At 42.9% G+C, this 16,798-nt stretch overlaps 1 protein-coding gene across 3 annotated transcripts in view; it reads left to right on the forward strand.

Moving 5' to 3' along the window:
- The window catches only part of PATJ (PATJ crumbs cell polarity complex component), a 305,804-nt gene that overhangs the window by 89,188 nt on the left and 199,818 nt on the right, over positions 1–16,798 (forward strand). For all 3 annotated transcript variants that reach the window (XM_046645368.1, XM_046645370.1, XM_046645369.1), the window contains exons 20-24: positions 414–821; positions 5,300–5,423; positions 9,610–9,784; positions 14,253–14,324; positions 15,639–15,816. In XM_046645368.1, coding sequence (XP_046501324.1) covers positions 414–821; positions 5,300–5,423; positions 9,610–9,784; positions 14,253–14,324; positions 15,639–15,816 — 957 coding nt within the window. The remainder of the gene's footprint in view (positions 1–413; positions 822–5,299; positions 5,424–9,609; positions 9,785–14,252; positions 14,325–15,638; positions 15,817–16,798) is intronic.

The raw sequence follows: 16,798 nt of genomic DNA on the forward strand, positions 1-16,798 counted from the left end.
TTGAAAATCCTGACCTTTTAATTCTTTGCGTTCTTAAGTAGCAGTATGAAGTGTATCTATATTTATGTACTACTTTTTCTGTGAGACGCAAATTAAGTACTCAGTGTAGCAGTTTAACAAAATAGGTTTCTGGCTGAGAATTTTCAGTTGGTTAATGTATAATGAACCTTCTAGAACAGTCACTCACCTTGCCCAGGGCAGGTTTCTGCCTCTCACTTGGTTGTTTCTCGCTTTCCTGGGCAGAGGGCTCTGCGGTGGTGAGCTTGTGTTCGCGGTGGAGAGCTGTTCACGGGAGCCACGCGTCAGCACGGAATGTAGTCATTTATGCCGCTGGTTAATTTTTCAGTTACTGTACAGAGTGCAGCCTTTAAAACAGGTGTAGTTTAAAATTTTTTTGCACCTTTTATTTACAGGGATTTAGAGATGAACCCTATTTCAAAGAAGAACTTGTGGACGAACCGTTTCTAGATTTGGGAAAGTCTTTCCAGTCCCAACAAAAAGAGATCGACAACAGCAAGGAGGCCTGGGAAATGCATGAATTTCTGACCCCTAGATCGCAGGAAATGGGTGAAGAGAGAGAAATGCTCGTTGATGAAGAGTATGAGCTGTATCAAGATGGCTTTCAGCCCACGGAGTTGTATTCCCCCTCGCACGTTCAAGAGGCCGCCCGTGTCCCGTCTGTGGAGGAGCTGCACTTGGGAGCGCAGTGGTTGCACGGTGCGAGTGTGGACGGCGAGCCTGCGCAGCCTCAGGAAGCCAGGGCCCTGCTGGGCGTATGCCCCCCGGAGGTGCAGCAGTGGGGCTGCAGCCCCGACGACCTGGTAAGGGGTCTGGACACATCTGCCACGTCCTCTGTCTCCTCCCCTGCCTGTCCCCTGTCCCTAAGTCATCAGGCTTTCAAAAAACAAACCAAAAGTAATGGATCTTTTCATAATTAATCCTTGTCCCGAGACACACCACACAGGTCCTGCCACGAGGAAGAGCTCGTCTTCTCGGATGCGCGGCTCCCCGCTGGCCTGGTGGGCTGCAGCTGCCTTGCGATGTTAGCGATGCTTTTCTCCTAACGGCTCATTTCAGCAAAGAGGTCTTTTGGCGTTGGTGATTTTTCTTTCCCTCAGGGAGAGACAGCTGTGTATTTCTCGCATAGTCTATTTTCAGGGAAAATCAGGGCAAAGTTTATTAAAGATATGTTGTTGTTTGTGTCTTGCTTATCCACACTGTCCTCTGAATTATTTATGATACTAAAGAGAAAGTCACTGAACTCTAGAAAATTGTCTTCACTTTGGTGATATTGCCTGTTTACAACTTGGCAGGAAAGCATTATATTTTAATAGGTTTGCCCTTGCTATTAAATCACCAATAAAGTTTGTTTTTTATAAAGTTAGAATTAACTGACCCCCAATTGGGATCTTTCATTAGGGACTTTTTAAAATGTTTTATTTTCGTTTGTTTATTTCCTGCCCTAAGTTAACTTCCAGGCAAATGAAAAATAACGTCCTGTTGAGGGGGATACGCGGCTGGTGGAGGTGCGCGTGGGCCTCTCGCTGGGGTGGTGGCTCCTGCAGTGGGTCAGAGTCCGCCTTCCTAGGCTCTCGGGGCGGGTGGAGCGGGGTCTCCTTGGCTTCCCTGTGAGCTCTGCTGCCTTGTCCCTTCTGGAGATGTGTGTGTCCCTCTGCTCTGCTGGGCGCTGTCATAGAGCTGTTTGTGGAGCTCCTGAGGATTCCCGGGCCATCTACCGGAGAGCAGATGTCTGGGCTTATGCGAGTGGTGCCCGGGTGTGGGAGGAGGCGACCCGGAGGCCCCTGGTGCTTTCTGTCTTCGCCAGTCCCTCTCCTGTGTCTGCGTGCTTAAACCCAGCAGCACGTTCAGTTACGCGGAGCAAATTCTAGTCACAGATTCGTGAATACTCATAAATGCTCCCTTGTTGAGGCTGTTTTCTTCTATAAAAAGAAAATCAGGCAACCTGAAATGTAGGCCCATTGTAACATACAAGCTTCTGGGCTATAGATGAAATAGTCAGATGTATATTTACGACATTTACTTCATAAATTTAAATGTTCGTATCTTGAAACCTGTCAAATGTTAATTTTTTGCCTCTTCTCACATTTAATGATATAATTTTCTTCAAATTCTTTCAATGTGTGTTTAATGTCAGTATCTACGTTATCACTAGAGTCACTTTTTGGTCATTTAACATAGCTTTCCAATGTTCCGTCTTCATTCCATCTAGGTCGTTTGAAATACAATGTTTCGAATCCATATTGTCAGTCAAAATTTTGTCCTGATCTCGGATACTCATTTGCCTAACATTAGGTTTTTAAAAAAAATTCCTCTTATAAGTTTATAATGTAACCAACCACTTTATTGTTTGTTAAAGTGCTCTTTAAAAAGCTTGTTTATAACAGCATGCGGTGCTCATGATGAAGGACATGCTTCCTCATTATGAAATCTGTGTTGAATTTCCTAGCTCTCTGTTTCTACGAGGTGAACTCTATAAGCTCCCTACACTGGCGTTAAGATTGCTTCAGCCCTAATGTGTCTAGTCTACACGGTATTTTGTTTCCTTCAAAGAATTGTATGTTCTTGCTTTGGGCATCAACTCTTTTCCTCCATTCCCACACCCACAGTGATGACAGTGTAGGGGAGGAAAGAATCTTCTCCTCTACCCTTCTAGGTCCCCTGATGGGGCCCTGGAAATTAAACTGACGGAAGACAGACTAACAAAAGGAAAGAGTCTAGAGTCTGACTGAGAATCGGGAGGATAGTGAGCTTTCCTGAGTCTGCTCTTTCTCACTGTCTTCAGCTCAGAATAATCTTTATGCCAAAGTGACTTATTTTCTGGGCAGGGTATTCTGATCCCCTATAACAGTTACGCCCACAGGATCAGGGTGGGCCTGGGTCTTTGTTGGCCGTGCTCTCATTACTGATGGATCCCTGTGATGATAATTTATTATGTAATGTTACAAACTCTGTGCAGATTTAAAAAACACAGTCAAATGCGTTAGAATTACGTAGTTCCTGATACTCTCCTGTTTAGAGGGTGCCCTTTAGAAGAGCAGAGAAACATTGTCACTTCTGTCTTTATTGTAACGTCTGTTTTGGGCTACAGATATAGCTGTATTTGTGGAGTGCAAATAATGCCCAGTTACTTCAGACTTTTTCTCTACCACCCTCTTAGTCCTTTTAGTTGAAGGGTGAAACCATCAAGGTTTATAGATCTGGTTCTTTATTTTTAGTTGTGGTAAAATGTACATTATGTAAAATTGACCATTTTTACCATTTTTAGGCTTACAGTTCCAGTAGCATTAAATACACTTACATTATTGTCTCACCATTGCCACTATCTGTCTCTAGAACTTTTTCATCTTCCCAAATTGAAACTCTGTAACCACTAAGCAGTAGCTGCCCATTCTCCCCTTCTCTTGTTCTCTGGCAACCAGCCACAATTCTGCTTTCTGCCTCTAAGAATTTGACTACTCTAGGTACCACATAGAAGTGGAATCATACAATATTTGTCCTTTCGTGATTGGCTTATTTCGCTTAGCATGATGTATTCAAGGTTCATCCATGTTGTAGCACAAGTCAGAATTTTCTCCCTTTTTGAGGCTGAATAATACTCGCTTATATGTGGAACCACATTTTGTTTACCCATTCTTGTTGATGGACATCTGGGTTGTTTCCATCTTTGGCTTTGTTATGAACATTTGTATACAAATACCAAAAGTTTAGGGGGTCGATACCGGAAGTAAAATTCCTGGATAATATGGTAGTTCTATGTTTAATTTTTTGAGGAACCTACGTACTGTTTTCCACAGTAGCTGCCCCTACATTCCTACCAGCAATGTACAAGTTTTCTCCACGTGCTCACCAACATTTGTCTTCTGTTTTGTTTTTTAAAAAATAGGTGTGAAGTGATACCTCATTGTGGTTTTGATTTGCATTTCCCTCATTATTTGTGTTGAGCAACTTTTCTCGTGCTTCTTGGCCATCTTTAACTATTTGGAGAAATGTGTGTTCAAGTCCTTTGCCTATTTTTTAAAGATCTGATTCTTTTTACCTGAAGATTCTTTATCTCAGAGAATAGTTGTATGTTCTTATTTTCTTCTCTATTTAGAAAAAAATGAATTTATTTTTCTAAAAATTTAACCTCTCATACCTGCTGTATTGAAATCTCAGATTCAGGTATCAATTATCTTGTTCTTCAGTTACATAATAGCTGTTAACTTTTTAAAAAATGTCCAAACAGTCAAAAACTTGCTGTAAAATTTCTTCTTAGTCCACAGTGCCTCCCATCTCTGCCTTCCTCCCTTCTCTAAGAAGTCCTGTGTGCTTGTCTTATTGTAGGCAACTACATAGTCATGGTCCTTTGTCACCCTGTTCAATATTAGAGTTGATTCTATGTTCTGGAGGCCCCACTGGGTATCTGATGTGGTTGTATACTTGGCTATATTCATAATCTATTTGGAAAGCTCTAGCAGTATTTGGTACATCAGTTTCTGAGAGGCCCTTCTCTTACCGTTGAAGTTGACCAGTATAACTTAATGAAAGAACATGGACCATTGTAAAAGATATAATTCACATTTTTGTTTTGAACAACCTAAATTTCCAATGATAAAGAATAACACAGTTATTCTAGATGAATATGTTATGCTAAATGAATTAAGGTATATCCCTGTGGTGGCCATCATGTCATCATTTAATTTTCTGCTTATAAAAGCTTTATAAATATCGTAATAAAATACTTCAGTGAAAACTGTACGTTCTGGGAGATTGTAACTTTGGAAAACCGAGAGACATGTATAAAAGGAAGACGAGGAAAGTGCGGTAGGTTGCTGACTGTGCTTGTCTGTAGGCTTTAGCTTGGGCAGCTCAGAGCACTAGTGAAGTCACAGCAAGGGAGAGAGCTGTGAAAATCCACCGGGCGTTTTGGGATCGGCAGTGAAGCTACTCAAGTTGTGATCCAGCCCGGTCCAGGACGGAGTGTGTACCAACCATTGACCTTGCCTGGCTTGGTAGATCTTTTCTCCTCTACTTTGGTGAATGCTTATTTAAATCCACTCCTTAATGTTTATAAAACAAATTTTTTGTTTAAAAGAATCCATTGTTTGGAAACAACAGGTTTTACCTGCCTGTGCTCTTGCCGACACTAAGTTACTGCTCAGCATACTGTAAACCGAGTCCGGAGGAGGCCTGTGGGCGGGGCAGTTTGCCACCACCTTTGTTATCTGGTTTGAACAACATTTCGTGTTCCCCATTTTATCATAAAGTACTAATGCATTTCTGTTTTCTTCCTCTCGAGATGAAAGAAGATTTTGGCATCGATGCCTCACCCTCCGTGCCCTCACCTGAAGGGAGCGGTCAGCAAGGCAGGTTTGGCGGTCTGGAGAATCTCAGTTCGTTCCCACAGAGCTCTTCGGATTTAGGTTTGTGGTTTTTGTTTCTCATAAACAGAAGTTACATTATTTTGCAATCTTTCAGTTTCATTTTTGTTTATGATGAATTTTATTGTCACGCTTTTGTTCATTATGATGTTTTGAATTTAAATCTGCTGATTAATTAATCTGCTTCAAAATGTCTGGAAGAATAACGTGGCTCCTGTTTCAACTCAGCGCTTTCAGATCCTGGTCTCTGAGAGGCCTGCGTTTTCTCTGCCTCGCTCTGCCTTTTATTAGCAGTATGGATTCAAGCTAAGACCAGCACCTTGCATTGAGTCTGAAATAAGCCTCTACTAATATATATTAAAATGTCTGATGCTATTAAGTGGTACTGTTAGCTCATTGAATGGGGTTGTTAAATATTAATAAAGATAGGCATATTTTAAACATTTATGAAGCATTTTTATAGCCATACATTATGGTCAATTTTGGTACATTAATAACTTAGTTTCCATTAAAGAATCCTAAAAGTATAGTGCTGCTCCCTGTCTCCCCCCGATATTGATTCTTATATATTTTTGAAAAGTTGACGTTAAGAAATAATTTTTCTTCATCTAAGACTGAAATATTGAATGCCGTTATAACATTGAGATCGCTCGGTGAGACTGTTAATTCTTTCATGGCCTGAGATTTATGGAGCCATTGTCCCAGATTTATGCTGTCCTTCATCTGTTATGACTCTACCTAGAGGAAAAGTCTTTCTCTGGGCACTTCTCGTGTGGTGTGGTAATGTGTTACACAGGGACAGAGGGCTCTGGGAAGTTATGTAACAGTTTTATAGGAATTCAGCAGTCTGTTAAGTAAAATCTAAAGAATGGAATCCTTGATGGTTAAAGATCAAAGGCACCTGAGAGATGCTAACACTTGTCAATTCCTTGCAGGTTGAAATAAAGCACAGATAGTTAAATTTTTTTAAATTTTGTTTAGGTTTGTTAATTTTGAATATCTAAGATTAGATGAGTCTATCCAGTTTTTTGTGTTGTTTAACTGATTGTGACTAGGAGAAAAATGGGACTTTTTCACCAAAACTCTCCCATCTTGCTGTATTTTAATCCACTGCATTTCTGTAGTCCTCTGACTACCAAATGCTTGGAGCAGATCTACGGCACAAATACGTGAATAAGTGAATTAACGTACTGTGGAGGCTTCATAGCAGTGCCAGCTCTGCTGGGACCAGATCCTTCTTTGCCGTGGAGGGCCGGCCTGTGCAGGCCAGGATGGCTGGCAGCTCCCCCGCCCGCTAACCCTAGACGCCGTAACCCCACTCCCAGTCGCGGTCAAAATCAGAGTCTCTCCAGACATGGCCACATGTCCCCTGGGGACAACGTTGCCCCTCCATGAGGACCACTCACTGTGTTATGCTGTCGGGATTGGAAGGAGCAGATGAGATGTGTGGGGATGGGCAGTGGAGTTGGGAAGAAGAGAGGGAAGGGGATGTTTTCCTCATGGGATGATCCAGTGCCCCTGACCCCTGCTCTGTGTGTCATCTCGGTGACTCCAGTTGTTTGCTCTGCCTTCTGCTGCCTGAACAAGTTTCCTGTGGCTCCTATAACAAACTGCTACACACTTGGTGGCGTAAAACGACAGAAATTAATTCTCTCACTGTTCTGGAGGCCGGAAGTCCTGGGTAAGGTGCTCTGCTCCCTGAAGACTCTGGGGGAAGCATCCGTTCCTTGCCTCTTCCAGCTGCTGGGGGCTCCCGCGCCCTTTGGCTTGTGGCTGCATCACTCCAGTCTCTGCCTCCGTCTTCCCACAGCCTTCTCTTCTCCCTGTCTGTGTCTTCTCCTCTGTCTCTTAGAAGGACCTGTCATTGGATTTAGGGCCCACTCGGGTAATCCAGGATGGTCTCATCTCAAGATCCTTAATTTAATTACTTCTGCAAAGACCTTTTTTCCAAATAGGGTCATATTCACAGGTTCTGTGGCGTGGATGTACGCTTTAGGGGGCCACGATTCTACCATCTCTACCTTAATCTAATCTTTTTCAAGGCCCTGGGAATTTATTTTTAGAAATTATAGCTTTGGGAATTAACCTAAACTGGGTATACCTCAGACCCGTCCTCACAGGAAAAGCATTCATGACCACAGAATAGAAGATAAATTCCAAATCAGTCGTACGTCTCGTGTTACGAGATTTCAGACAGGAAGCGGTTCTGTTTCGCTGTCTCTGCCCGCCCCTGCCTGGAGTGAGCCCTCAGGGACCTGGTGAATTGCTGTTGTCCACCGAGTCAGGCGCGCACCCTCCTTTGCATGCCTGTCGTGGGCTATACCTGAGCTTCTGGAAGGCAAGCCTTGTACCTGCTGATGTTGCTGAAGTGGGTGCTCATGAAACGTTTGAGTGGGAAGGTGGCACGCTGCTCACGGTGGGCATTCAACAGCTAATCCCTTGCTGTCTTTTTTTTTTCCTTCAGTTGCTGAGTGTGTAGCAACCCACGCTCCTTTTTGCTTGGATCTTTCTTGTCTTTATTTTGTTTACTATTCTGTTCTTGCTGTTCACGAACTATAAACCTTTTGAAAGTTCCCCCTTTCCTCTCCTGTAAGCATTGACTTCCATTTATCCAGGAACATTTTCTTAAATTCCCTGCTTTTCTAGCCTTGTGCTCCTGTTGTGGCTGGTGCCCCACATCCACACGGCTCTTGAGGACCTGGTTTGTCACCCTGGCCCCTGGGTGAGCAGCTCGTGAAGTGTCAGGCTCTGGAGAGATGAGAAATGGTGCCTGAGCACCCCCAGGGGTCCAGGAGGAGGAGTGGGCCGAGGATCCTGGTGGCCCTTGTGGGAGCAGGTAATGGCAAGTTTTAACAAACCGCAGCAGCCTGTGAGACCCAACTGTAATGTAACAAGCTTCTGCTGCCAACATACTCGGATGGAAATGGCTCTGCAAAGAGCTGGTTCCTGTTCTTAAAACTCTGGTTTCAGGCCATTCCTGCCAGAATCTCGATCCCACCCCAGGTGCCTCCTCAGTGGGGAGGAGGCAGACAGGCAAAGCTCGCGCGGGGGGCAGTCACGTGGACTCAGCTGCTCTACAGGAATGAGGGCGCAGCGGGTGGCAGTGAAGGGGGCGGGGGGATGGGGAAGGCAGGTGAGACGCCCTGGATGCACCTGAGTGTCGCAGTGATGCGCGCTCCTCTTCAGATGCCCCGCTGCGTTACCAGCCGATTAGATCCTGACTCAGGGTTTCTAGACAAGATAAAAAGCAGGAGCACTAGTGAGTTTACTAGAAAATCTGTTCAGTATAGGGAAATGGAGAGTTTAGGTGATGCTTCTAGGAAAAGTTTTAGAAGAGTCTGTAGATCATTTCTAATTTTCTGATAAGCCAGATCTCCAAATTATGCTATGAATGTATGGATTTAAGGAAGGCATTTGATACATAATTTGTCATATTTGTATAACATGATGAGGAAAGATTGGCTGGGAATTTGTGATGGATTGGATATAATGGATGCTGGGGTGTATCTAAGAGTGGTTGATGGGCTGCACTCTGCCAGCATGGGTGCCGTCCCTGACCACGTGCCACAGGACTCTATCACAGCTCTGCCCTCGTTATTCTTTTTTCAATAAATGGGAAAAGGACACAGATGGCACGTCAGGTAAATTTGCACATTCTAATTGGCAAAATCCCTTAGCCTGAGTTTCCTCATCTATAAAATATGGTTGTTAGCAGCTTTTCCCTCCAATTCATAGTTTGATGTGCGAATTAAATGAGATAACAAATGTAAAAGAATTCTGAAATTTATAAACAAAGCTCCTTTAAAAATCTAAGTGCTTTTATTTGGTTATTTGTTAATCTGTAGAATTATTTTTTAAATCAGTGAAATGTTGGAGTGCCCGTAATTGGGACAGTTTAGGTTGATAAAGGAAAATTAGTAGTAAGATTATACCATCATAAAGGGGATTTTTTCAGTAAATATTCATGTTGCTAAAAAGTCATCTTTTCAGTGAGTTAAAGTTGTACTCTCTTCTACTGAGCAGACCCTATCCCCCTTCCTTGCTTCATTTTTCTCCACAGTACTTGTCACCATCTGACGTACTAAATATCCTACTCATTCGGTTTAATGTTAGTCAGTCTTCCACCTGCACGGGGCCTGCCCACAGTGGGTGCCCGTAGCTGTTTGTTGGTCGGGTGAAGGATAAATGAGAGCATCTTGTGTTCACTGTCGTCTGGCTTGCTCTTTAGGCATGATGATTCCAGATGATGTCCAGGCTCCTGGCTTGCTTGTTGAACTTCCTGCTGTGGCTCAAAGAAGGGAGCAAGAAGATCTGCCTTTATACCAACTTCCCAGGACCCGAGTTGTTTCCAAGGCCTCAGCATACACGGGAATCTTATCTTCTAGATATGCCACTGATACATGGTATGATACTATTTATCTTTGCTTTCGCATTATAAAATAGTTTTCTTTTTGCTTCTGTAGAAAAAAGGCATGATTATGGCAGAACGTTTGGAAAATACAGAAAATATTATGCATAAAATCCACCATATTAGACAGTTGCTATGAGAATTTCACATACTTAAAATTGAACCATATATACAATTTGTATTCTTGCAGTTGTGTGCCAAATGGATTACACAGAGTATTTGCTTAGAGAATGGGAGATTAGTTAAGAGTTTATTGTAACACCTTAGAGACGCACTTGAAGACAAGGAGGGGATGGATTTGAGTTTGAGAATCTATCAGAATTGGTGACTGGTAACATGTTGAGGGTGAGAGGAAGTAGTTGGGGATGCCTTGGGTTTCTGGACTGGGAAGCTAGATGGATAGTCGGACCATTCATTCTTTGACACAGGAATATAGGAGCATGACCAGGTTGGAAAGGAAAACGATGCATTCAGCTTGGAACATGTTGAGGGTTGAGGCATCCACAGGAAAACAGTGAAGTGGAGTCAGTTGGATACATGATCCTGGGGTTAATGTTGAGGGCTCTCCTGACGTGGGTAATTGGGGGCAAGATCAAGTGTAAGAGAAACTTCTGGGTTAGAATGGCCATCCAGGAGAAGCTCAAATAATAAGAGGAGGCTAGGTCCAAAAGTGGAGCCCTGTAGATTTGAGATTCTAACTGACTGAGCTATTGACCATGTTTAATCACAGTGCAAATTATAAAATCTGAGGTTAGAAATCTCGTTAAGGTTTTAAATACGTTTGTGCACATTTACATCTTAATGTGTGCAGTAGAAGTATTTTACTTTCTCAGTTAAATTTTATTTGAGTTGATAGGTGTATGCATTCACCAATGTAAAGTGACTTCATTAAATTGTGTAGTTGCTCATCTCCCGTGACTCTATTTCCAAAACTGATCACACTGTCTGGATAAGCTTTTGCAAGTTTTATCTCTCTATGAGTATGAAGTAATCTGAATAAAATGTGTGTATGCCAACTTCCTGAAGAAAGATAGTATGCTTTGAAAAAGTCAGTGAGTTTCTTCCAACATAATAATCCTTTTGTTACACACTTTTATCAGAGAAAAATTAAAATTTCCATATTCTAGACAGTGGTTTTTTTCTCCCCTTCTCTTAAGTTGTATGTGAGAGTCAGCAGTTTAAGAAATTTGGGGTTTTCATTTTCTTAAATAGAAAACTGAATAGCCCATACTAATGTTAAAGCTTGGTTTCCATTCTATTCTAGGTTTTTTTAAATTGAAGAATTCCTATAATGATAGTGTACATGTACCATAATAAAAATACATATATTTTTTCTTAATGCCTGTTATGAACTGTTTTTGCTCACGACACTTCTGACACTAAATGCATGAGTTTTTCACTCCACCCCACATCCAGTTCTCTAGACACTAAATAGCTGGGTGGCCTGCAAATCAGTTCAGTTCCGACACTAGCTACTCGGATTTAGTGCAGACCCCACAGGGTGAGGGCTCAGTCCCACAAGACTGCTCTGACTTCTGATGCCAGTCACAAACCCCAGGCTGCCCACTGCACTTCTGACCGGCCAGCTGTAAGGTGGGAGTTCCCACGGCCCCTCCCTCAAGTTCAGTCGTTCACTAGGACGGCGCTCAACACTAGGAAAGCGCTTCACCTACTGTTACTGGTTTATTATAAAGGTGCAACTCAGGAAAACCAAATAGAAGAGAAGCAGAGGGTAAGTGTGGAGGGAACGTGGGGGATGCACAGCTTGCATGGCTTCTCTGGGCACATCTCCCTCCCAGCCAGTACATCAAGACCTTGATGCATTCTCCAGCCTGGAGGCTCGCCAAACCCTGTTGTTTAGGGGTTTTTATGGGGGCTCCACCACCTCCGCATGGTTGGTTACATCATTGGTCATTGGCGATTGGACTCAGTCTCCAGCCCCTCCCCTTCCCAGAGGTGAGAGTAGGGGTGGGGCTGAAAGTTTAGCTCTAATCCCACGTTTGGTTCCTCTGGCAGCAGCCCCCCTCCCCCCCCCAAGCAGCGAGGGGCCCACCAAGGGTCACCTCATTAGCATAAACTCAGGTATGGTTGAAAGGAGCTTGTTAGGAATCACGAAAGGTGCTCCTGTCACCCCCATCCCTCGCGAAATTCCAAGGGTTTTAGAAGCTCTGTCAGGAACCAGGGACAAAAACCGAAGATTCATGTCTGATTATCACACCTGTCATGATTTGGGGGACAGGAAAGTGGAAGATGTAGAGGAGGAAGGTGTCGGTGTTGGGTTGGTTTTTAGTTTTCAGTCTTACTTCAGTTAATATTTATTTAAAGGGGAATTCTAAAACACCGCAGAGCGTGAAGATATTCCTTGCAGTAATGTCCATATTCCAAAAGACAGGGTATGGTCCAAGTGCCTCGTATTTGGGATAACAGATAAATTAAATTATATCAGGATCATGGGCTAAGATGTTATTAAATAAAAAATGATGAAGATTATGATAATATGTAAAGAAAATTTTGATAAAAATTCAAGTAAAAAAATCATGAAGGAAACGAATATTGGTTGAGCCTCAGTTAAATGCCAGTCACATCTCGTTTAATCCTTGTTACTGTTACATAGGATAATCAAAATGTGACAGTTCGTGCTATAATTACACCTAGCCGATAAACGTATATGCACATGTGCAAAAGTAATAATGTGATACGACAAAGTGAAGACTTCACTTAAATTGGTGGAATCATGGTGTATTATTTAGAGATGGCAGTCAGCTGCTCAGAGACAGAAACCCCACTTAATGTGGCTTAAGCAAACGGGTTAATTTTCTCTGTATAAACACTCCTGAAGCAGGTGGTCTGTCAGGGTTTCAACACCTTCTTCCTTTCTGCTCTGCTGTCCTTAAGGCCCTGCTTTAGTCCTCACGGTTTCTTCCTGGTTTTAAGATGGATGCATCACTACTCCTATCATCTCTGTCTTCTAGGCAAGAGGAAGGGAAGGGCACAGAGCAGACGGCTCCTGCCTGCTGATTCTCTCTCCATTTAATGAGTTTTCCTGGAAATCTCATCCAGGGACTTTTGCTTCCATATCCCTGATCAGAACTATGGCGCAGTTACCGTTAGCTGAAAGGAAGTCCAGAAAGTGTGTTTTTTCAAAGCCGGGCCTAGTGCCACCTGGAATAAAGGGTTAGGTTGGTAGGAAGAAGGGGAGAGAAGATACTAGGTGAAAAACCAGGCCAGCTGTCTTCCCTGAGTGCTCTGCTGCTGTCCGTCCTGAGATAGACTGACCAAGGCGAGGAAGCCGTCTGGCAGTGGGCAAGACGTTACTGATCGCTAGTCGTCCCAATTTCTTAACTGGTTCTTGGATTGTCTAGATCCTCTCAGTTTCTTCCCTTCACTCAGCCTTAGACCAGGCTATCCTAGAAGGTCTGTAGAGTGGCAAGTAGCGTAAGTGTTGCTGGTTTTTACAGGACTTATCTGAGAGTTCAGAGACAATGAAACGTTGAAACTTAGTGCTGAAACAAAGATCTGGAGACTGTGAGGAGGTTGTGGGTATGTCTGAGCCTTCTCTGGGCCCCGGCTCCTCCTGTGTGACCTGCCGTGCTCACCGCCCAGGGGTTGGTGAGAACGAAATGTTAGGGGTGGTGCACACTCTTTTGTACAGAATGCTACAGTTTACAGTATCAGAGGCGGCATTTCTTTGGTGGTCCATTCACACACCTATCTCATGGTGCAGGTGAGACTGGAGCTTAGAACTCCTGACTCCTCTTCTGGAGAACATACGGTAATGTCTCTGCCCTGTTAGACAGTACTCCTTTTCTAACTAACCCCTCTGTAATTCAGCATTTTCTGTTGTCCAGTTAAGCGGTTCCACACACTAACAGAACTTGGTGGGTGAAAGTGTCTGGTGGCAGGTGGGAGGATAGAATGGATAACAGAAGAGAATCTCTCTGTAAACTGAAAAGTGCTTTGAAACTACGCAAGTATTCAAGGGATACAAATGACAGGGTTAGAGTGAAAGAACAGTCTAGAAAGAGGGGCCGTGTTTGCTGACTGTTTAGCCATGTCAGCTGTTTATGTTGGTTTATACTGGCTGTTCTCTCCTCTGGTCAATCATTACTAAGTTTTAAGGAATGTATTTTATAATATTTTATATGTTGATGGAAAAGCAAATGTGAAATTGTGCAAATCAAACAGATTTTAGCAACATAAAAATAGCATCTAGAGTGTTACCCATAAAATTGTTTATAATAATTCTCTGGTTTTCTGGTGCTGGATATATGCTGAGTTGAATGTTAAAGCAATATATTTTTGCTTTGTATGGACAGTGAACCATTGATGTAAACATTTTTAAGGCTTAAAAATTAAGAACTATCTACATATAGATTGTGCCATTTCAGAACTTGCCAAGATCTTTTGGTAACAGGAGTGTGTCTTACATGTTGCGTGTGAACTTTCCCTCTCTCCCTCCTCAGTGAGTTACCTGAGAGAGAAGAAGGTGAAGGAGAGGAGACTCCAAACTTCAGCCACTGGGGTCCACCGAGAACGTATGTTTGCGACATCGCTGGCATTCTCATTAGGGGAACAAATCAGTTGCTCTTTGCTTCAATTTAGTAGTGACATTCAGTCATTCTCTAATGAAGGAGAAATTGTCGTAATTCACATGTAGGCTGGCCCAAATTTTAGTTTCATTGTGTCTTATCCAGAGATTTTTAGCCAGCAAAATGACTATACCCGATATTAGGAAAATCTGTCTCACACTCTTTCCGGAGAAAGCAATTTGCGAACATCCATCTAGGACAGTCACTGGCGGGCTAAATCTGATTATCACTGCGTCACCAAGCAGAGCAGACCAGGCTGCGCGGAATGCAGGAAAGCTGCTTTTCTTGTCGTCAGCAGCAGTGGTTGAGGCTTCTGTGGTGTGTCAGCTTCTCTCTCGCTTCCTCCCCTGCCTTAGTCCAGTTTGTGCCTTGTTGGAGCTGACAGAATGTGCTAGGCCCCTCACCTTGGATCCTCTCGTAGCTTTAAGTACTGACCAGGCTGCACTTCATTAAGATTGTGAGAGTCCTCCTTGCTCTGCTCCCTGTGTTCTTCATGCAGGATTAATCCCACCATGCCCACCCAGATTCTCTGGGTTTTTCTTACACTCCTGAGTTTTGTCTTAAAAACTCTTGGGAGCTGTTTTGTGAGCTACTTTTTTAATTTGAGTTAATTATTGGCCACATCTGTGCAGTTCGAGCAAAGTTCTTCATATTTTGAGGGGCAATTTTCGTTCCATACTTTCTTTTTTAAAACAATGTGGAGGAAGGAAGAAAAGAAAACCTTCCAGCATTAGGAGCAGATAAAGTCTTCCCTCCGCCTGGAGAACCACAGGCGGACCAGCGGACTGGGGAAGCAGTGTGGGCAGCCGGCCTCCCAGTGGCAAATTCATTCCATTCTGAGTCTGTGCTTTTTGCCAAAATGATGTGTGTGACTTTCTTGATTTTTCACTCATTTATTGTTTCCTTAATCGATTCTTCGCTGATGTTATGGCTGTAGATGAAGAGGACTTGCAACAGATCGAGTGTGGTGGTAGGAGGTGGGACGTGAGGCCGTGCTAAATCCCTTAATATTAAGAGTTGTATTTACTGACTTAGCAGTCTGCCTTGTTCAGAATTTAAACTTTTACATATGTCGTGAATTTTTGATAATATAATTTTTGAACTAGGTACAATTTTTGTAACATTTATAAAAGTATATTTAGAAAATATATTTATATAAAATGGGTCACAAGGATATGGTACAAATTGAACACTTACAATGACAGTCCAACAAATTAAATTAACTCGTTCATGAGTGAATTTTGTTTTTTCTTTTTACAGTGTTGAGATTTTTAGAGAACCCAACGTGTCTCTTGGTATTAGCATTGTGGGTGGACAAACTGTGATAAAACGCCTGAAGAATGGAGAGGAGCTTAAAGGGATATTTATCAAGCAAGTTTTAGAAGACAGTCCAGCAGGAAAAACAAATGCTCTTAAAACTGGAGATAAAATACTAGAGGTAAATGATGTTAAAATTCTGTTTCTGTTTGAAACGTGCTGTAAGACAGTAAAATAATCATTTAGCCCGAAGTCCTTTCTGTGTTGTTGGGGTGTATGTGTGGGCAGTGGGTGTTTTATTTGGTGCCTTGGTTTGTGTGTTGTTTGCAGATGTTGTGAGGTTCTAGAGTTGGGGTGGTCGCATATAAAACGATAAAACGAAAAGCCTCGGCTGACTGAAAAAAGCGGTTTCACGATTTAACAGAGTGAGACGTGGCAGGCCTCGTGCTTCTCCCGGTCTTAACAAGCTCTAACGTTTTTAAGTTTGTGTCAGTGGGACAGCCGTGCTCATCCTCCCAGAGTGGACCCTGGCAGTCAAAGACTCCACTGGGGCCTGGGGGAATCCGTCTTCACATGCCGTAGGCTTTGCCGAGAGGAGTTCTAAGGGCCCGTCAAGGCACTGAGAATGTCTTGAGGTCCGAATCTGATGCATTTCCTTGCATTGGGCTTATTGGATGACGCCATATTGAATATCTTCAGTCCAGAATCTGCTTGTTCGGGATTCGTGCTTTATGATGCTAAACGTCAGCTGTGGTGTTTTAGCTCCGAGAGAGGAATGGGAGCTCTGGAGGTCATGGGGTGAAGTCGAGACTGTCCTGTTTATTTTCTGTTTGTTCTTGGACAGATTATTAAGCCCACCTTATTCTCAGTTTCCAAATAAAATGGAAATGAGAATTTAAAACCCTTTGCTTCGTAGTGAGGATTAAATCAAAGAATTGCATAAAACTGCTCTGTATATGCATGTTTTAGATTATATTTGTGTTTAAGAAATTTAAAAAAGACAAACATTTTAAACATACTGGGGATGTGTCCATGAGGAAAATGACCAAAAATCATGATAGTGGGGGAGAAGGACAATACACAACATAGTCACATGTAGAATGTCAGATTGTAGCGGGTAGCTGTGGAGAAAAGTAACAGGGAGGAGAATGAGGAAGACGGGT

Source organism: Equus quagga, chromosome 18 (genome assembly GCF_021613505.1).
Source record: "Equus quagga isolate Etosha38 chromosome 18, UCLA_HA_Equagga_1.0, whole genome shotgun sequence".
NCBI lineage: Eukaryota > Metazoa > Chordata > Mammalia > Perissodactyla > Equidae > Equus > Equus quagga.